At 39.0% G+C, this 23,185-nt stretch overlaps 1 protein-coding gene across 1 annotated transcript; it reads left to right on the top strand.

The window, feature by feature from the left end:
* The first annotated feature begins 2,011 nt into the window (after positions 1–2,011).
* Positions 2,012–19,504, top strand: LOC132987481 (rho GTPase-activating protein 6-like). The gene is made up of 13 exons (XM_061054583.1): positions 2,012–2,292; positions 12,502–12,661; positions 12,982–13,053; positions 13,682–13,944; positions 14,123–14,318; positions 14,466–14,521; positions 14,623–14,773; positions 14,909–15,057; positions 16,390–16,569; positions 17,244–17,341; positions 17,425–17,687; positions 18,321–18,395; positions 18,480–19,504. The coding sequence occupies exons 1-13, from the start codon at positions 2,146–2,148 to the stop codon at positions 19,004–19,006; spliced, it is 2,337 nt and encodes a 778-aa protein (XP_060910566.1). The 5' UTR covers positions 2,012–2,145; the 3' UTR covers positions 19,007–19,504.
* Positions 19,505–23,185: the final 3,681 nt, after the last annotated feature.

Genomic DNA, 23,185 nt, shown 5'->3' with positions numbered 1-23,185 from the left:
TAAAAATAAATACAAATAACTAGTGTAAAAGAACAAACAATATCAAACAGTGCAGGGAGCAGAAGTGCTCACAGATGGCCCAGGGATGGATTTAAATGTTTCTGATTGCATCTGGAGAGAGAAGATGAGCATTTGTGAAACAATGGACATTTTATTATATAGTGTGAACACAAAATATTATTTTCTCTTCAGAGCAGTACAGAAACCTCAGCATAGTATCTCATGTGAGCCCAAACGTTTTCCTTAAAGCCAGACCTACAGTATGCACAACTATCTATTCAGTGAGGACTTCTAGCACAAAATGCATTCATGCTCTCAGACATCAATACTCTAAAGGCAAGAGCTTAAAACTATTGACAACTATGACAACAGGAGGTGGAAAATAAACATTTTAATCGACTAGGGTGAAAGCTAACTAAGTACACAAAGATGTCAATAAATATAAAAGTAAGTTTTGTGTCCATAACATAGACTACTTCAGAAAAGAATCTGATCACAGGTCTAAGATTTCATGTTCTCAAAGCGGAAACATAATCTTTTTTTGCTTTCATCTAAGATCCCCCTCACTATATAATGACACTGGAGAATAGGCCTAATAAATCACTCTGAAAAATTACCTCCCACATACATCCCCAGAAACCAGCAAGGTTCCAGAGAGACAAAAATCTTAACACCATAACTGCCAGCAGCTAGGCTGCAAACTGCTCATTATATTCTTGTATAACTGCAGGTTGAATATAAAAACACTTTTCAGCAGATCAAGTAAAATCTGCAGTAATGTGAATATTTTTGATATTAGAAATATCAAATAACTTTCCCTTAAAAGTATGTATGTAATTATCTGTCACAAAGCATTCATTTATGAGATATCATATGTAAGCTTGTAAGGCTGCACTTATTCCTCTGAGAAATGAAACAACAGGAAGTCTGATGAGAATCTGCTAGGAGTCGTACTCCAAATCTCACCACCGCCAAATAAGTGAATCAAAAGCAATGGCAGCCATCTTATCACGACTTCCCCTGTCTGTTTGGTGGACCCTGGTATCTGATGAATCCTTATCGTGGCCATACAGTGCTGGTTCACATGTCATGTTATCACACAGGTCCCTTCCCCAGGGCTCCCACAGGAAAGGTCTTTTCCCAGGACACTACATGCCAAGTATCCCAACTGCCTTATGGTGAGGGAAAAAATGCAGAGTGGTCAAGAGAGGCCTGTGAATTTAAGCAATCAAATGTTTCTGATACTATGAGGGATGGCTATGACTAATACAAGTGAAAGCACATCAAAACTACCATGAGGATTTTTTTTCTGGTTATGAAACAGACTGAAATTAATACTAATGTCTGTATATCACATACAGAGGAAATGAGACCATCAGGTAAAAGACTGATTAATTGTATGTAGTAATGTTTGATACCTGTTACTGCTGCTGCTAGGTCAGTGTCAGATGAAGACAGCTACAGTACACAAAGCTGAAATGTCTTAATTAACATTTTCAACATTAGCTTTAAATAACTTAAAGGTTAATCTTAGTTGATGTATTCTGTCAAACTAGAAATACTGATACCGTTAATCTTTACAACTCAAAACATTATTTTGTACTTCATGTGTTTTCACACTTTTCACAATAAAGATTTTTTTTAAAGTTTAAAACAAATACACTCTTAGGTTCTAGTGGCACATTGTTATAGTGTTTTGTTCAAACAGCACGAATCATATTTGAGGGCTGTGTTAACAAGGTGTTTACTCTGAGTGCTGTGTAATGCTTAACCTTTACTAACGTAATAGCAGGACCCACTCAAATAAGCGGAAACATGTGTGTCACATATGGTAGATGTGGGCTTTCCCCCCATAATGCATCGAGGGAATGCGTCATTGTTTTTTCTTGTTGTGTTTGATAGTAGGTCTATTATATTTATTTTTCGTTATATTAAAGTAGCAAGGAGCACGAGCTGAGATGGGCGTGGAGGAGGTGACCAGGGACTCCACGCGCGTATTTCATAATATCATGGTGACATCATCGTGGGACCTGCAGCTGGTGCTGCTGCCGTGAGACGTTGCTACCCCGTCGCTGTGTTTGGACCTGTGGCTCGGAAATGCATCTCGTGTCCCTTCTTTTAATCCCACATTAAGAGAAACGAGACATGTCCGCTCAGGGATTGTTGAGCAGTGTTTTCTCATGCTCGCTGAGCCCGAAAATCATTTCCAAAAGGAGGCTGAGGCAGACGAGGAGTCTGGACCCGGCGCTGATGCGACATTATGGGACAGAAGTTGAGGAGACGCCGTATAAGGTGAGTGTGCTGGACGTTTCCAGTTCTCATATATGGTTAACTGATGATATGTCAGATTTCAGAGAGCTAGCAGTAGATTTAAATGTTTTTACAGTGCTTTGAAGAAGTCAGTGTTAAGGGTTTGATAAGGACACCCGAGTGTGACGCAAAAACAACACTTTAAAACTTATTCATGCTAACTTATGACTTTACTATGGGTCTTGCATTTCAGTTGTATTTTCTTAATGCATACACCAAACATTAGGCTCCTGACAATAATCTACGAGAGAACAGGACCAGAACACACTCAAGTCAACGCTTTAGAAAAAAGAGATCCAAATTCCCTTCAGAATGTAAACCTATAGGACGGTCGGTAGTACCCTCTGAAGTCTGAAGAACACCTTTTGTTTACGTTCCCGCTTCAAATGACATGCAATGAAGAATGTAATTGAAAAGAAATAAAAACTAAACCGTCTTCGACATGTGTATTGCGACATCCCTAGTCAACAAGTATGTGACTAACAGGACAAACACTTGTGATCAGTAAAGCTTCACGTGTGACCCAGTCGTGCTCCAAAGAGTTTAATATCTGCGTCACTAAACCATTGTTTTAGTGATGATTCAATGATTCAACATCTTGATGAAATGATGATGTCAGACACCACTGCTTGTTCCAACTTGCTGTTGTTTCTGAAAGAGGTGTAAATGGAATTTTTTGTTACTTTTGGGAAGTGCTTAGTTACACCTGACTAAACAAAAGTATTTTGTCACAGAAGAATAAAAAAACTGGGTGGAGATCTGGAAAAAAAAATCCATTGTGGATTTGTGCAAAGCAGGACCATTATCGCCCTAAAGCAAAACGTTTCATTTTTATTCCACCTTTAAAACAGAGTCATCCTACAGTTTGCTTACATTTAAAGGGTTCCTTTTGTTGTCATTTAAACATCCAAAACAAAGGTAGGAAAGTTATATTCTAGATTTAGTGTTTTTCATCAAGGTTTTGGATGAATCGGTTTCTTTTTCCTTTCTATTATACTCAAAGAAGCAAGTCAGCTGAGTTATTACTGCATATACTGGTCCTAACACATGGAATATGATTATAGGCTGTTTATCTTCATTAGGAGGCACACTGTCATGTCATTAGTAAAGAGGATATTTTAAAATCATTATTTGCATCTCTTCTGCTGTTAGAGACAAATCTCTTCAAGATTTATAGTATTTAGTGATGTCCCATGTTCTTAGTTTGAGCCAATTTGTACTGCAGTGCTTAATCTGGTCGTCATGGCAACACTGTTTGTTTAGTATAATGGAAACCTGCTAAAGACGTGACATTATAATAGGCTTGTAATGAATACCAGCTACCTGATCTCCCTTACAAAAACAAGAAGGCAGCTTACAGCCAGAGCAGTTTGAAATGTAATCACAGTAAATCTAATTGAAGTTGATTAATATTGAAGACAGCTCTGTGTCGGAGAGGATATTTAAGGCAATTTATTACTTTGTGCTGGTGTGCGGCTGGTGCCAGAGAGCTGCACTGCAGTAAAACGCTCAGCATTGTGAGTTGAAAAATGCAACCTTCACAGTGGACACCAACCTCAAAGAGCTATTATACATATTCTCATTAATCACAGATGCTTTTTAGATGTACTAACTCTAGACTCAAGAGCTCCAACAACCCAATGAGAAAAACATTCCGCCAGTGAAGCAAAGGTCATAGGTCATAGATGCTGCCTGACACACATGATCACACTGTTGGCTTAAACTGGCAGTAAGTAGGTGTCTTACAGTATGCAAACCTTATTCTAAGTCTTTAATGACAGTCACATTCTCTAAGTGGGAACATATCCAGAGAGCAGTTCATTCGAGGACAGCAGTATCTAAGAGACCGACGAACAACACTGATGAAGTCAGGCTCAAAACTCTGCTGCACCTCCACCCAATAAAAGGACCACTTCCTAAGAACTCTCCTTTTAATAATAAATACCATCCTACATGTCTTGTAACTCAAGTTATGGAGGCCTCTTGTCAAAGTAGCTGTATTTAGGTTCTTATCCAGAGAGTATCCTTTTTATTGTTGAGGAAATAACAAATCACATTGGCAACAAAAGGATTTGAACAAGAAATGGTATAAGGCCAAATTTAGCTAGTTCACAATAATAATTTGAAATCCAGTTTGAAAATGAGTTTTTGTCTGGAGCCTAGGGTATGCTCTGTTATCAGGATGCATATGACTCAAAAGATCACCAAGCGATAAGTAGCTGTAACATATTCCCGACATAAAAACACATCCTTTCGTGCCTTTAGGAAGTAGCATAAGAGTTGTATTTTTGAGCAATGCTTTAAACGACCTAGTATTTCCCATAGGTTGAATTATTGGGCTTTATAAGAGATGCACTTAAGTAAGGTTTAGTAGAGACATGGATAGAGCCTCGGCTTTTAATTCTCACAGTAGAGCAGCATGATCTGATCCTTGGCTGTGTCCCTCAGGCACATATTTCTTCCCACAGGAGACTGTCTGTTTGCATAGCATGGAGCTAAACCTGCTGGCTTCAAGCTGCAGCACCATGACATCTAATGAGTGTCTAATAAGAAGAAAAACAAAGTGTTGTTTAGACGTAAACATAGACTGACACCCTGTCACTTTCAAACACTTAGTGCATGTATGATTAGATGACATACGAGCTAGTATTCTCTTGGGTTTAGTTATTTGACTTTCACAGTTATCTTCTTTATATCACGTTCAAGTTGCCGTCACATATGACACAGCAACAGACACTTTCATATAACGGTCCAAAAGGAAATCAAAAACAAAAAGCAGTGAAAGTTTATGTGATCATATCAATATGGGTTCTTTTGGTTTCGATGAATCACAAGCAGACACTATTTCAAAATGCTAGCTAACTGGCTATATATGTATACCCTTGTGAACTGCACTACCTCTGATCTGTGTTTATCTCCTGTGTTCATCTGTACATTGCATTGTTGATCTCGTCTTCAGGGGTTTTGAAGTTTGTTGAATATCATGCAAAAGTAGGCAATACTGGGCTAATGTTTCATATGACTGTGTTCCAATCCCTGCTTCAATCCACATAAGTGCCTAGCATTGGTAAGAGCCATGTTAGATTCATTTCAAATGAATTAGCATTTCATTTTGGGATGTTCTTGGACTCGCTTCTGGACATGAAAACCTTCTGAAATATTGGAAAATATTGCTTTTTGATTAAATTTTCAATGTGAAAACTACCTTATGAACTGTTCCTCAATATCATCTTTTTGCACATTATGTTTTCATACCATGAAAAGTTCTATGTCAAAGATCATGATTTTGTAAAGAGCCTTGCAATGTGTTACGTAAACTTCATTAACTTTGATTTAATGCACAAGCCTTTCTGTAAATTCCTGTGTAAGTCAGAAAACAGCGGGATCAGACATGCAGCTAGAGAATAAATCTTCCTTTGGTCATGTTTCTCTAAGACACTGAAGCCTTCAGTGGGAGCCATTGATCATTCTGTTGTAGCAGTGTAGTGACAAAATAAGAGCATTTATCATACGGACAAAGATAAATGTTTGACAGTTGGTAGCATCCAAATAGACGATTTGTACATTCATCTAGGCTGAAGCAAAGTCTTTTTCTTAGTTTGGTAAAATGTCTATGACCACCCGGTTACAGATGCTGTCACTTTTACAAGCCCTGCAGTTTTACATGGAACATGTGGCACATGTTATTTTCACATTAGTTTTTGTTGTGAACGAAAGCAACAAAGGCTTTAGCCATATGATTCCAATAACACTCTGATGTTCTAATCACTCCGTCTGTCATGGAAAGAAGGAACGTTCAATTCTAATGCAGAATTATTTTTTTGTTGCATTGTAAACTGAGTTACTCATGCGATAATGTCTCACAGTGTTGTGAAGCTCCTTGAAAGGACTGGTTAAATAATGTGATTTAAACTAGAAAAGTTAAAGTTAAAGTGAAGTATGCTGTTAGAGTAACACTGAAAGCATTATTCCTTTACCTGTACCAGTACCATGACGAGACAAAGCCTGTCTGAGATAGAGCAATCTAGAAATGCTCAGGCCTCGCCCCAGAGTCTACACTCCACATTGCAAATTTTTGGCTGACATCAAAGCCAGACCATTTCACAATGTTGGATTGATGTCAGGTCCTGTTTGTGGGCTGACATCAAATCCCGACCACTTCCTGAGCATTCCCCAACGTTTTATTAACCTCATGTCCCCAAGTTGAGCCTACGTTAAATCTCAGACATTCCCCAACGTTGGATTGATTTCAGGTCTCAACATCAGGCTGTTGTCAAATCAAGAACATTTCCCAACATTGGATTGACGTCAGGTCCCATGGTCTGGCTAAATTCAAATCCCGATCGCTTCATAAAGTTGGATTGATGTCAGGTCCTGACGTTGGGCCGACATCTTATCCTGATGTTGGGCTGATGACATGCAAGTCACAATCATGTTCCAATGTTTGATTGACATCAGGTCCCTATGATTGGCTGACATTAAATCACAGTGGCCTGCCTTCTAGGGACTTTTTAGAATTTATTCCAGTTTTGCATAATTTTAATGTTGATTTAATAGCCAATGATGATCTTTACATTTCTCAACATTAGTGACTTTTATTATTCCAACCCAAGGATACTTAGTAAGTAATAGAGATATTTACATCATCCATAATCAGAAAAGGAAAATAATAGAAATATGCCATTACATTAAAACATTGTTTTCTAAGAGCAGATAGAAATATTTATTTAATTCAAGAATGACAGAATGTAATTGTAATTGAATGAGTTTTTTGGTGCTGCTTTTCTTCCTAGTTTTGAAGGACACCTCGTCTTATTTATATTTTTTCAACCCTCTACCTAACACACATTCTTCAAAATGACTAGATGTAACATCATGGTTACATTCATTCAATGTTTTAACATGTTAAAATGATTTTGAGTAGAACTTGTGCATAAAATAATCATAACAGAGTGTATCGGCTTTTGTGGGACAGTCTTCCCACAATGCCCCATTGAACAGCTTCTTGAGCGCTAGGAAATATTCATCACCTCACTGGATCTAGTTCATGTGGCTTTGATTGATGTAATCTGAGCTTCAATCTGGCTATTATTGTTTGAACACAGCATGTTTCCTCGTATTGTTTACAAGGGAGTGCTAGCAAAATCTTTGCATTCAACATGCACTTAAATTAAATTGAACCAACAAAGAAAATGAACCCTAGTGTTTCTTAAGAGAGGAAGGGTAAAGATAATTTATTGGCTGATTTGTGTAAAAGTAAAGTAAAAGTTTGAAAACACCTTCATGTGTCTTTTCACAAAGTCAGATGACTCACAATGTTCTGGAGTGGAGACATTTTGTGTTGTTATTTTTATTCACATTATTTTAAGATATATTTTTGGGCTATTTATGGATATTTTTGCAGGACAGTGACTAGAATAAGAAATGAGAACGAGATAGTGGGGATGGCTCTAGGCCGACTGCACCCCATGATTATTTCATATTTAAGTTGCTTGCTTCATTAGTGACCCTTGTAATCATAAACTCAGTACAGTCTTTGACTGTAACCGTTTCTCAACTTGGACCAGCTGTTTACACCCTGACTTCCATTGTGGGACAAAAACATCCACAAATTAAAAGAAAAAAGAAAACAGATTAAGCAAATTGATGGAAATCATCCACCCACAAACACTTTAATATATTTATATTTAAGTGAAGATTTAGAAGATTTTTTTATTCTCATAATTAGAGGGAATAGTTTCCCCTAGTACAGTACTTAGTTCCAGTACTGTACCTAAGTGGCACTTAGGCCATCCACTCAAAAATATATGTATACAGTATGATTCATTCAAATTTTTGATTATGAAATATCATGTGGGGTTCTCACAGCAGAATACTTTTGAATGACATAAGCACAGAAAAACGCTTTGATTTGATGACGTCACTTCATTGACTAAGATAAATGGTGGGAACCCAGCTTACTCCCTTATCAGATAGGAAGTAAGTTTTAGTAATCATGTATTCTGTGTTCGGTGAAATAGCAATATATGTTGTTAGAATAAAATATTATTGTCCGTTGATGTCTGTTCTATAAAAACAACAATACTGTTTTCATAATGCAGAGTTTTGACATTTTACAGTAGAGCACTTTATGCAGCTAAAGCTTTATTCACTTGCTTGTGGTACTAACAGTCCACACAGGTTGTAATTCTGTTGCTGATCATTTCTCAGCTTCTGAAATTCAAACTGAATATGGTAAAGTCCTAAACCTTTTCTGCAGAGGACATATGCACGTTGTGTGACATTCTTTATTCATGTTTATACTCATCATACTGTATTTATACCAAGGGGCAACCTCCGGTCTCGAAAAATGAAGCCAATGCGGAAGTACAAAAAACTGCAGTTCCTCGAGGTTCTGCTTGAGGCTGGCTGCAGAAGCGCCAGAAGTGCCATAAGCCCAAGGCCAAAAAAGCTATTTTTATTTTCTATTAAGGAAAACGACTATGCCCATATTAGGGTTGTGGCAGATTTGATTGACAGCTCTGCGCGCTGCATCTGTCTGTCAGGTCAGCAGGTCAGGAGGCTAGCAGCTTGATCCGTCTGATTTCTCCTCTTTTTTACTTAGTTTGGAGAGTTTGTTTAACACATATCTGACAACATACACGGCTTGCTGTGCGGTTAACAGACCATCCAAGAAGTTGATGCTTCAGTTTTTTTCGGTAAGTGATATAGTAGTGTTATATTTACTGATTACTCATGTGTCGGTATTTATATTTACGGACCTAGCTTGTTTAGCGTTAGCTTGTAAACCAGTCGGCTAACTGTACTCAGTGTAGTCCATTATTTACAGTCAATGGTTTAGAAATGTTTGTTGTTAAGATGTTGAAAATAATGTGTTTGTGTGATGTTAGAAGCTAAAGGTTCACCTCGGTGGTTAACCACAGACTGTAATGTAATGATGAATGTAATACTCCACCTAAATGTCGACATTAAAAAACAAACTTTGTGTAGTAATTATCCGTCAGTAACATAAACTGAACTCAACTGAACCTCATGTGCTGTGTAGGTTATAGAGGATGACATTAATGTTACATGGTTGATGTAGTGTCTTAAGATTTGTACAAACTGTTACCAAATTTAAAAAAAAATTCACTTTGTGTGAGTTCAGGTAAATTGAATCTGGTTATTAATATAGTTCTTAATCGTTACAGATGCTCTTACAAAGAATATAGCAGTAGAAATATAAAATATAAATAACATGGAATGAAAATAAGATATAAAGCACATAGATATAAAGTACAAGAAATAGTTTGAAGAATACAGCCATGTACTGAGCTCATGTTAATAATAAATGAGCGACTGTATGTTCTGTACTAAAGCACAGAGACTGTTAATGATTTAAATAATTCAGGTTATATTTGTTTCATGTTAAGATGAAGTACTATCCACAATAAACTACTCAATTTTTCCTCCAAAATCTGAGACAATTTGATGTGGAATATCATTGTGCAAGTGAGTGAGAGAGCTGAAAACAGCATGATTACAATAAAGTTTATCTTCTTAACTTTGAATAGATGTTGATTACCTGAATACTGTACCTTTGTTGTCTGGGTAGTACACTGTTGAATTTATAAATGTACTCTTACACGTAGATGAATACAGAAAAATAGATGAGAACAAAAAAATGATTTAATGAATAACTGATATTTTCTCTCTTTTTTTTCTTTGCCATCCTGAAGACCCCTCACTAAAAGTTCACGTTCTCCTGGATCCATGTCACATGCTCAAGCTTCTTCAGAATGACTTTTCAACAGTCGAAGTTCTGGTGAGAGAAGATGGCCAGCAGATAAGACGAAAGTACATCAAGGAGCTCCACAAGCTTCAGAAGGAGGAGGAGGAGGAGGAGGAGGAGGGTTTGCACCTTGGAAGACTGTATTCATGCTATTCAAATAAAAATAGATCTCCTCCAAACAACTTGCAATCAAACCATTTTCTTCTCATTTTAAAACCCTTTGTCCAGTTTAGATGGGAGAAGTTGATATTATGTGATATTGATCAGGGAAGACTACATTTCTAAATCATTTTTAACTGTGTTTTTATTCACAAGTTATTGATCTTATTTACTCTCCATGTATCTTGATTTAACAATGGGGCTGTGTTTAAGGGCAAATTTTGCAATGACTCTGTTCCATCTCATTTTCAGAAATGAACTACATTAGTATTTGGTAAAAAAAAATGTCAAAAGAATAAAAAGTTGTGTAAAAGTAGACTTCCTTACCTTAGCTATTGAGTTGAGCATTAATGCACATTTTAGTCTTGTCATTTCAAATCTGAAATGTGTACTCATAAGTAGAGACAAAGGAGTGCATTTATATAGAAGTATTTATTTAATCTGAAAAACTACATTCAAAAAGCCTGTTTTTACAGCAGAGATTAACATGTTTACAGCTTGGTACAAAACAAACAAATAGGTGTGATTAGCTCATGTCTCGATCGACACACTGTACGGGTGTCGTTTGATTTGATGAAGGATAAGAGTTATTCACAATAAGGCGTGTAGCTGACCAGCTTGACAGGCGGGCGCGGTGTAACGGTTTGTCAGGAGGCTTAAAACACGCCTCAGCTCTCGGCCTGTGGGTGTCATCACTCAGGCCATCCGGGGGAGACCTCCCTCGCTGCGAGCTGTTGAAGAGAAGCAACCGAAGTCCACCCCAGAAGAACCAACAAATACAGATGTTGCTGAGGCTCAGGTTTCTTCCTCAGTCTCTGCAGCTCTCTGGGCACCTCAACGGACAAGTCACCAATAATCCACACTGTGTCTATAGGAGAAATACAAAGGTGTTCAATTAATGCTTCAGACAAGACAAAATGTACAGTTAACTACATATGACAGCTCAGGGTGTTTTTTTGTTATTAGCCACATCTGCAGGAATAATATTGAACAAGGTAGCTGCAACTCATAATAATAGATGCCAGTCTTAAATACAATTTTTTCTAATACTTAAAGTTTTTGGTGTGAAGCTGACACTGTCCACAGACTCCATGACTTCACAGGGTTCTATAGAAAACAAATATCTTATAATAAATACTAAATAATTATTTTTCAATTGTCATGTTCACAAACATCGCTGTTGATATCAGTAAATATAAGACACAGACATTCCTCTTTTTGTCAGAACAGTAACATGAACTGTATGCTTTGTAATATTGATTTCTTCTGGATGTCTCATATTTATTTACAGTTTATGGATAAAACTTTACTCGTATTGTTCTTCTAACACTGACAAAGTCTAACTGCATGACAAATAACTAATAACCATAGTTGTATATTTAAAAAAGTGTAGTTTTAAGACTTTAATTAAATATTTGGGTTGAATATAATTCGTTTTAACTGTGTTGTAGAAAAGTTAAATGTTAACTTACTGTTTATAGAGATAACTCAGGACGAGCAGGAATAGGGGATGATAGCAGCCTAGCCGTTAGCTATGCTGTGAAGTGGACTGCTAACGTCGCGCTGAATGGGCGGAGTTAAGTCCCGCCGGTCCCGCCTTACTGCTGTTGCTAGGTTGATCCGAAGTTAGGTTGAGACTGCAAATCCAATATGGATGCGGCCGTCGATTGGACTCATTTGCTGCCTATGTAACAGACGGGTCAGGGTTCGTCCAGTAATATTTACAGTCTATGATTTATACTAGAAACTGCTATGCTACTGTTGCACAGTCCTTATTCTCATTCAAATGGAAAGGATCCACTTTAGTGAGTCTTAACCTAATTATGAGCTACTGAGCCTCTTTAAGACATGACTCATCTGATTGGCAGACTACAGTGGATCAGAGCTTTTTAATCTCCAGCATGAAGAAGCTCTGAGGTTGAGGATTTCAAACAGAATGATTTGCCCCGTCAGTAGTACAGTACTTCATAATGGCTGTTTAGTGGGCAAAGATTACCAATAAAGTATTGATTGATGAAGTATTCAGGAGAGGTTATTCTGAAATCAGTGATGCATGGGTCCAAATGATGTGCAGCCTCATGTAGTTGATTGCATTGAGAGGGGACAGAATAGAGATGAGGTATTTTCATTGCACCGTCAGCTCAGGCTCAGCAGAGGGTCTGCAGAAGGTGTGACTGGTTGTGACCTCAGAACGTGACAGCAGATGTGTCTGTTGTGTTTAGTGAATATCTGTGTGTGTGTGTGTGTGTGTGTGTCCTCAGGGTGACTTCACCTGGAACAGCGTGTCAGGACACAGCGTTGGCCTGAAGCCCGTCCCCCTGCAAAGCCTTTCAGAGTTGGAGAGGGTCCGCCTTCAGGAAGTGGCCTTCAGGCGATTGCTTCGCGATCGCGACCTGGGTTGCCACATCAACATCCCTAAATGTATTAAAACACACGTACACACACGGTCAATGCCTCTACCTTCCTTTTAACTGAGTTGTTATTCCGTCGAAGGCAAAAGCTTAACACAGCATGTCTTATAAAACAGACCAGCTTAATAGCAGAAAATGTGTAAAATTCATTATTCGTTGATTGCATCAACAAATTGCTGCTCAATTGATTTCATGGAGAGAGCTTATCTGCCTTAAACAAACTGTAATTGGTTTTGTAATCCCAGATTTGCATACTCAATTAAAATGAGTTATTTTTCTTGCTTTGTAGTCGTTGCATATTAACCAACTGGAGAACCTCTCACTTTTCAGACGGCCACAAGCACAAGAAGTCCCTCAGGAGGAAGTTGGATTCATTATCCAAAGAAAAAAGTAAAGACAAAGGTAATGTTCAATTTACTCTACATGTTCTACCTAGCTTTGTCATTTTCTTGCGCTTGAAAATATGTTTGACATTTTAAGGCTGGAGCTGCACTGCACTGCTTCACTGAGTCTATATGTATAGACTCAGTGAAGCAGCTGTTTATACCCGTGGAGCACTGATCTTAATCTAGAACACAGGAAAGAAGTCTCAGAGGGAGCTGTGATCTTCCACTGCTGCCTGCTCAAACAATCTGGCAGGAAAGTGATGTTCTCTGTCGGAGAGGCAGTCGAGGGAAATAACAAAAACAATCTTAAGTGGAGGCTCATTCATTACAGCCTGTCCTCCGGCGTGGCCAGCCCTCGATTTCCTCTTTTCTCTGTCTGTCTGTTTACAGAAGCACTTCAGAAAGTATGTGCTCCCTGACTCTGAATATCGAGCGACAACTACAGAGTGCTGTGCCTACTCAATATTGGCATTTATTTTAAAAGTTCAAGTTTGAATGGAGAGAATGAATGCAAGGAAAGACAATAACAAGAGGGTAGAAAATATAACTGGACTTACAAATCTTATTCAATATCTCCCATTTGATTTGGAGCCAACAAGATGAACTTTAAGTCTCCCTGTCTCACCCTTCCCCCCCTCACACAGAGCCTTTGCCCCGGGCGTTTGGCATACCGCTGTCTCAGGTCATATCCAACGACCGCACACACAAGCAGAGGCACGACCCCCCACGGGAGGAGCACAGCGACCCTACCGAATTGATGCTATCCTTCCTCCAACTCACCTCCAGCTTAAGAAGAGCCAACAAGGAGCTCTCCAGCAGCAACTCCTCCCTCAGCTCCACTTCTGAGACTCCTAATGAATCACCTCTGCCCAGGACGCCCGACACAGCCCCACGGACACGCAGGAGGGTAGGCTCTTCTGTCCATACACTTTACGTTCTGATTACAATAGCACATGCACTACATTTCTCTGGGAGTCTGTGACCTTTTTGGATATGAACTCAGTGGGTGGATGGTGCAGCCATTAAAGGACTGTACAGCGTTTCATAACCAGTCACTGCACAGTTGTCTCACATCTGCTTGACAGGGAGGAGTATCAGTGGATTGCATCACAGACCTTGATGATAACCAGTCTCGCCTGTTGGAGGCCCTCCAGCTCTCTCTACCAGCAGAGGCGACCGACACCAGGAAGAAGCGCCATGAGAAAAAGCTCAGCCTAAACCCTATTTACAGACAGGTGCCCAGGGTGGTGGATCTCTGCTGCCAACATCTGGAAACATATGGTACACATTAGCTCAAATATAACAATTATAATATATTCTGCAAATGCAGTTAAGTTATAACCATATGAATCATACTATTGAATTATCTCTTAGGATGAACATATGATGCAATGTTTGAACTAAGAGAGCATCTTCCTCATGTCTCAGGTCTACAAACAGTTGGAGTTTTCCGTGTCGGGAGCTCAAAGAAAAGAGTACGACAGGTACAGTTTCTGATGCTGAGATAATCAAAGCTTTCTACAATTTAATGACTTTAATAAACTATAAGCAACATGTTGTGATAATAATCATAATGTTCACCCAGCTTCGTGAGGAGTTTGACCAGGGATGGGAGGTACAGCTAGGCGTGGAGCACAGTATCCATGATGTAGCCGCATTGCTGAAAGAATTCCTCCGAGACATGCCTGACCCCCTGCTAACAAGAGACCTCTACACGGCCTTCATCAACACATTGTGTAAGGGGCACACACATACACACACATGTAAAATAACAACAAGTCATCATAACATTTATGTTGTTGTTGTTGTTGTTGTTGTTGTTGTTGTGTGTGTTTAATTGACATCAATGGGTGGTGGCCTTTGTCCTGCAGTGCTGGATGATTCAGACCAAGAGAGCGCCATCCAGCTGCTGATATTTCTGCTTCCTCCCTGTAACAGCGACACGCTGCAGCGCCTCCTCTGCTTGTTGTCTACTGTGGCTGCACATGCTGAAGACAGCCTGAACCATAAGGGACACAAGGTAAAGAAACAGTGCATCCCCTGTTGTTTTGGCCTGAGATGAGATTTATACAGAAATAAAATGAGCAAAAAACAAGATGTCAAAATGATGTCTGTCACTCTGTCATTCTATCCACAAGTGTAATCAATATGTTGAAGCAATGAGCAACTATCAACGAGTTCTGCTAAAATAAACTGTTTACAAGTTTAATGAGATTGTGATGAAGCCTAATCGCCATCAGAGGGCAGCAGGACAGATGTTTGTAACATCTGCACCATTTCAAGGTGCTTGGCTGAAGTGCAGCACATCAGGCACAATGACCTATTGTGGATATCTAGATTAAATATGCACCACCAATCACCTAGCTGCACAGTTACCACACAAACAGTGTGCTGCTACATATCATGTGTTCTGTCATACATTGATTTTGTTTCTTGTGGACAACAAAGAATAAATGAATAGTGCCAATATCAATGCATACATCCACAGACAGGCAACAGTATGTCACACATGTGGAAACACATTTTGGATGTCTGGTTAAAATAATGAGTCATATAAAACGTTTCGATCGATCACCTTCTTTTTAAAGCAAAGCTTCTTTAAGCACATGCTTTATGAGATCTGTGTGAATGTCCCAAGTTTTTAAATTATATCTCCATAACATAAACCTGAACTGCCTGTTGTTGTGCTCTTAATCTTTTAGTGTGGAATTGACTTTTGACTACTAATCCAGTGATGGAGATTACTTGTTTCCCACGGATACAAACCCAGTTTATTCTTGGCTTCAGTCCATAGTATACATAATGTAGAGGTGAACAAGAGGTCTGCTTATTCTCATTGAACAAAAAGAAAAGGAGAGTCAGTCTTAATGGTGGTGGCAAGGCTGTGTTCCCAAAATGTGCGAAGTGCCAACGAGGTTCAGTGTACCCTGAAAGTGTCTGACATGTTTAGTTATTCTGCATGCAGTTTTGACTTTTTTATGAACATTTGCAGAAAGGAGCACATTGAAATACAAATCTAGGGTTATTGGCTCCATTTTTAACTTCAATATGAATCATTTCAGGTTAGAAAACTTTGTGTTTTTATTGTAGGGGTAGAATTTTGGGTTATGTCAGATACTGGTTTTCCATCATCTGAAAGGGGCCTAGGCCATCTTCTGATTAATATTTAGCTTTAATCTAAAGATTATTGTTCAAAAATAGAATTGCTTCTAATTAAAAAGAATGTTTTACTTGCGTTGCATTATGTACCATACTGTATATACTGATTATGAAGTGAAAGAACTGTGAAGTTAAATGTTGTTTACACTGACATGTTTAAGTAAACTGTTTTTTCTTCTTCCATTTTGTTTAGATCACAGGAAACAAGATGACATCACTCAATTTAGCAACCATCTTTGGACCCAACCTTTTACACAAACAGAAAAATACAGACAAAGAGTTTGCAGTGCAGAGTTTCGCCCGTGCAGAGGAGAGCTCTGTTATCATCAGTGTGGTCCAAAGGATGATCAGTACATATGATACACTGTTTATGGTAAGAAAGACTATTTTCTCTAAAAACAAAAATACTTTTAAAGAGTTTCCCTTTTGAGCAAAGTTCTTAATCTTAAGTAGAGCCGGCTAATAAAATGTAAAACCTGAGCTTTATAGAAGTCTTAAGCTTTTACAACCACTTATAAAACAAAGCAGCATCATAGTGAGTCCTTCCTGTTATTTTCTCTCTTCAACCTTGGGACGCTTCACGAGTACAATATATAGTGCTTGGCAAATGAGAATCCAAACTGAAGAGGTTATAATGTCACTCAAGCATTTTTATAGAGACAGTGATGAAGAGTAAGGGCAAGATTATGATCTACATTATGTTTTTGGCTTTTCAACAACTACTTCTTAAGTGTCGATGCTCTTCATTATTTGAAAATGATCCGTTGAAGAAGCCACAGGGTTAAAGAAAACAACTGTCAGACATTTGATCTGCATCATTAATCCTGCCTAAACTGCGGTTAATTATTCTGGCGCTATATGAGACAGCAACATGCTGTTTCATTTGTATAATGCAATGTAAATAAAAAGCCTTGTAGCAAACGAGCAATCCACCCATAAACAGTGGCATTAACTAATTGAAATGGAGGAGATAATGTGTTTAGTGAGTATTTGGTCAAATTAAAAAAACAAAGAATACAATTTGACTCTTGTTTTGATTGGACCCAGGTGCCTACTGACCTGCAGAATGAGGTGCTGATGAGTTTGCTGGAAACTGATCCTGATGTTGTGGATTATTTACTGAGGAGGAGGGCCTCCCAGAACTTGTGAGTTTCCAGCCTCTTAAGCATCACAAAGTCCAATGTATCACACCTCATAATAACACCCTGGATGATTCTTGTTTCTGCAGAGGACAAGACCTTCTCAGAGCAGAAGAGTCCTTCTCTCTGACTGACAGATGCTCATCCAACGACTCCGTTAAAGCATCCAGTGGAGAGGTGTCTCCTTATGACAACAACTCTCCTGTGCTGTCAGATCGACTGCCTGCTAAACATCTGGAGGACAGCAGTCCACGCTTGCAGAGAATCAACAGACTTTCTGGGCACTTAAAACCCAGCAGCCATTCTCAAGACGGCTCTGGCAGCATCTCTCCTACACTTTCAACAGACAAAGGTAATGTTATACTGAAGTATTGTAACTTAAAGGAATAGGTTCATTCTGGTAAATATGCTTATTTCACATTCTTTATGATATTGAAAGAGGGAGATTGAAGCCATTGTCCCATCTGTATGATAATGCATGAGGCAGGAGCCAGCAGCCCGTTAGCTTTGCTTAGCATGAAACATTGAAAGAGGCAGTTAGCCTGACTCTGTCCAAGAGGTAACAACAATTTTATATTGAATATCTTTCATACATATTAGGTTTATTCACATAAAACACATGTATTTCAAATTCCAAATCTTGTCCCCTATTCCCAGTCTTTTTTAAGTGGCTGCAGGCTGTAGCTTTATATTTACTGTTCAGACATGAGTGTGGTATTGATCTTCTCATCTACCTCCAAGCAAGATTAAGCAAAATTCCCAAAATGTTTTTTTTTAATTTGTGTCTTAATGGTGTTAAAGACGTGAAAAACTTTGTTAGCTTTCACAAACAGCAGCTCTTCAAGCTTAGCTGTTAAAACAGACGAGACCTGAAGAAGCTGTCTCGCCTTGCTCACGGCAAAAGAAGCTTGTCTAAATTATTATAACGAATGTTTTATTGACAGAATGATCAAGTAACCCTCTTCATGTTTTGTTTCTTTTTTAGAGGCTTCATCTGAGGATTTCTGGGACACCTGGCACGAGCTGTTCAGCAAAGATTTGAGTGTCCGTCACATCACTGGTAATAGATTTCTCTGAACATGTTGCTGCAGAAGGTTTTGAGATATGTAATGAGTGCTGGGTGTTAATGAATGGTTTCTCCCAGGCTCCCTTGGAGACGTGTCAGAATGTGAGTCGTACGGTTCATCAGAGGGGCCGAGCTGTCACCACGGTAACAACAAGCCTGACAGACCAACACAAACCTCATTGGGCATGCTGGAAAGCAGGCCACACCTCCCAGTGACTCGCAGCAGCAGTGGTCCTCATGACAAGAGAGGACAGGGACAACAGCAATCATCATTACATCAGGGTTTGAGTGGCCAATCAGCAGCCATCGGCTCGGACAGTTTAGCAGACAGGACAGGACGCTCTGCATGCCCGTTGGTAAAGGATGGTTTGACTTCTTTTCACTGCATGGGACAGCTGAGGGAGACTCATATCTCTCACTCCACGCCCTGCCTCTTCACGTGTAAGAAAGATCCTCCACCCCTACAGGAGAACAAGCAAAGCCCGGCCCTAAACACGGACACAGAAAAGGGTCCTGGTGCACCAAATGGGCCAACAGAGAGGTGGCATATATGGCAGATACTATCAAAAGAAAAGGCAGAAGCTCTGCCTGAGACGTTGGTGTGAAGCACACTTTGACTGTCTAACTACGATAACTTCTCTGTTGTCTCTGTTCAAAGTCTTTCTCTCTGATTGAACACTTAATGCCAACTGTTGTGTTACGTCTTTAACTTTGTATAAAATATATTATATATGTAATGATGGTTTGATGAAATTGAAGACATTTTTTAATGTGTTGAAGTCATGAATGATACAAAAAGAATACTTTAATATAGCATTGAATGATATGTATACTTTGGAACAATGAATGTTTTTAATGCTGAATATAAAAATATAGACTCCGTGTAGTGACTATATTGTGAAAGCAGCTAAAATATTACAGTTAATAAGTACTCCAATTTCTGTATTATTTTACTAAAGCAGCCATCTTTGTCAATACTGCCACACGTGTTTTCTAGAAGATAAAACTCAAGGATATGCTTTTATTACTTTATATAGTCATTCATTATTTTAATGAACTGTTTGAACAGTCGCATTAAAAATCTATTTTCCTGCCAATACAAACCTGGGGTATTTGTACTTTGTACACATAAGAACAATGTTTAGCTGACAGGGTTATTCTGTAGATTGGTACATTTCATTTGCACCATTATACTTTTATATAAAGTGTGTAGTGAGAGATTAGATGATCTAAACTGAGCGTTATATCATTAGGGGTATGGTGGCTGGGGTCCAGAGGCGCTGCTCATCAACAGGTGAGGCAGGTAACTGCTTGGGGCCCCAGGTCAGTAGGGGGCCCCCAAGGGCTGATCAACTTTAAACCACAGCAGTGACTCAAAATTTGCAAGGTTTGCAATGACAGTAGGAAGCCCCCTAACTGGCCCCATCTGACAGCACTCACTATGTCTGAATGATGCTTGTCTATTGGCCTAAACATGGGGTAGAGACACTTTTATAAAATAACTTATTTATAACATAATGGGGACGAACGCTGTTTGGAGGGGCCCCTTGTAAATGTTTGCCTAGGGCCCAAACAGACTCCAGAATCGCCACTGCAGGGGTCAGAACATGCACGTATTGTTGGGAATACTTTGCTTTACCGTCTGGCTTTAAGAGGGTAAATGGACCAACAACTGTTTAAAGACTGTAAACTAGTTGTGTATTTATTAGCAAGAATCACTCAAGCAATGGATGCTAATCGTCATATATCTCCTTTTTATTGTATATTTTTGTTTAACATGTAACATTGTTTATCGGCATATATCTGAGATTTGTATCTTTTCTTAAAGTGGCCACAGCTTAAAAAAACATGAAAAAGTCAGTACATGAAGACACAGTTTCTGGGTCCAGGTCATTATTGGACTTAACTCCTTCCTGTTCATCAGAAGACAACATGGAATTAAAATCCAACTGTTACTAAATAATGGCGGGCAACACATAATTTAGTGATATACTGTACTTAGAAAGTCTCTAATGTTCTGAGAATACAACAAAACAATTACCTGAAATGACCACAAGAGGGAAGCATAAGACCAGGGAAGATTTTTCTGCTTCCCCACTTCCACAAAGCAGACCAGTACACTGTGGACAAAAGAGTGACTTGAAACAACTTATTACTCAAAGAACAGCTATTAGCCACGCTTCATTTCTTCCTTTATGCTCGTAATGGTCTGATTTTACACTCAATCTATTGCCACACTTGAAGAGTACATGTTCTTTTATCAGCAGTTGCCTAATCTTGCTTTAAGTGAAAAAAAGACATTTTAGCAGAGGCAATAACAGTTACATTGAGCACTAAATAAAGGGAAGTACAGTCATTCCAAAATGTAATAACAGTTAGTATGTATGCCAGATATCTGTTTAATGACTGCACACATTACATGTAGTTAATACAAATATTAGAAAGCAGTTTTGAGGTCAAGAAACAATGATTTGTTGCCCTAAGGGAAATATTTCAAATTTGTCTTTTATCAATTGTGATTCACCTCGTCTCCCTGGTAATAAGCTCCTCCCTGGTTAATAAAACTCAGGGGATCTGCTCAACACAGAGATTTGATATATCTTCCTCCACAGCTGTGTGAGCCAAGCTGCCTTTGGCCATCATACAGTCCCATTCTGACCAGACCAGAGAGACAGAACAGGATGTCTGGGTGTGTTCAGAGAATTACTGTTTGTCCTGCAGTCTGCCTTAACAAACTCCTAGTCTACTTTCTAACCTCTAACAGGCCTTGCATTGGGGGGAAAAAAACATGTATGTAACCTTCCTCCTAAAGCAGGCAGTCGAGATCAAATATTTAATTTCACATCTTATCTCTGCAGCACTGATGGATGTAAGTTGATCCTCTGGCTGAGAGCTGCGACTGTTCCCAGCAGGGGGTCCATCCTGTCTGAGTCTGTACGCTCGCTGGCATCAGGAGCAGCTGCGGGGGGACGGAGGAAGGTCACTCCCAAAATGAGGCTGAGTGTCCAGAAATCAGAGAGCCCGAGTCCTGGTGTCTCAAGGTCGAGATTGATATAGGAATCCCTGCAGAGGAAGAAATGGAGCTCAGTGGAGCTCATTAAGGTGTCCGTTATGGCTCCAAATACAATGCTACAAAGCATCAGTCCATTTTCTGCCATTTAGATCACCATCTGAGGACTACTTAACGTGCTGCTGTATGGACTGCTTTTCATCTTGAGGATTTTCTCCTTCATTGTGTTTTTCTATTAAATTTCAGTTTAGAAATTGAAAATCAAAGACTGTACCTTTAAATCAAATACTATACCATTTTCATGTCAATGTTGAGAAAAAGCTGAAGGACGATGCTACTTTGTTCTGATTTACAACACTCAGTTGTATTAAAAGGGCTTTTGGTAAGAAGGGAGAGTAAAGCATTAATATTTCATGACAATACTGAATAACACAAAGGCCCTCATTTCAATGAGGGAAAATTTGTAATAAAATAATCAGCATGCTTTAATTGAATACAAGATTAATACAGAACCAATCAGAGTAACTTATAGGGATCATAGATGTGACTGTCTAATGCAGTGGCAGTTCTAGACCACTTTTACTGAGGGGGCCAAACTGGGGTCAATTGTTTTGTCAGAGGGGAACATTAAACCCAGGTGAAAAAAAGACAAAGATGATCGCTTTAAAAAATATATAAATATAATGCCAAATAATAGTGCACATCATAAAATACCATGATTTATATTTGTTTCAGTAACAGAATTGAATACTAGAATGTGAGTCCAGTTGTTGACTCAAATACTGTGTATGTGTTAGGGGGATTCTTCCTTTTGGAGGGGTGGCCACAGGGGGGGCCAAGCTCAGTGTTACAGGGGAACTGGCCCCTGTTGGCCCCTGCCTAGAACCGAACTGCCTAGAATTAGCCCATGGGCTAATGACATTAATTTTAAGAATTACATTTTTGTTCCATGAGTCATTGAGCTTGAGTAGGACACATCTGCACATGTTGAACTAAATGTAATCTTCTAGTGTTTATGGCTAGACGTATATGGCAGCTTTAATCAATTTGGTGCAATTTTCAACCCTGAATTTTTACTTCGAGCGACACTCCCCTCTCTCAATGCAGGGAGGTTTTTGAAGCTGAGCTTCCTTGTTTTATTTCTTTAATTTTTAATGAAAGTTCAAGCCTTCGTGTATTTACGCCTGTTTGGTTAGAATATAAATATATTGAGAGACACTTTTCCCCTCTCTGCTTTTGAAAGAACAGCAGAGGCCCAAATCTCATTTCATTCTCAACATCTGCTCTGCCTCCTGCCCCACTTGGAAAAAAAATTCTCATTTTGAAACAACGGCCATGTTGCATCCAGGAAAGGGTTAATGAAACATGTTGAATTTGTTCATTTCGATGTCCATATGCAAATAATACACTGTACACGTATATGTTTGAAATCCACTTTGTTAGTGGGCACACGTGGTTATGCTACCACAACCACCATGGACTTCATTGCACATGTCGTCTGCCATGTTTTCCTCTTCTTACTCTTTGATCCCACATGATACACACAGCAGTTCATTTGGGATGCAGGCCGTGTATCAGGTGGGATGTGGGGATGAAGTTTGGTCAACCTTAATATGTCAGTTGTTTGGCAGGCCAGGCGAGGCAGTGAAGGATTTTCTGTTCAAACTGTGTTAGCAGCACACTTCAAGACGGCCACCAGAAGGCAGTTTGCAACAGGCTGCTGTGTTCAGGTTTCAATCTTGCGCAACAAACAGAGAATTATGTGGCTGAAACA

Source organism: Labrus mixtus, chromosome 13 (genome assembly GCF_963584025.1).
Source record: "Labrus mixtus chromosome 13, fLabMix1.1, whole genome shotgun sequence".
NCBI classification, from domain to species: domain Eukaryota; kingdom Metazoa; phylum Chordata; class Actinopteri; order Labriformes; family Labridae; genus Labrus; species Labrus mixtus.
The sequence above is the reverse complement of the archived record's forward strand: the minus strand, read 5'-3'. Positions and strand labels throughout refer to the sequence as shown.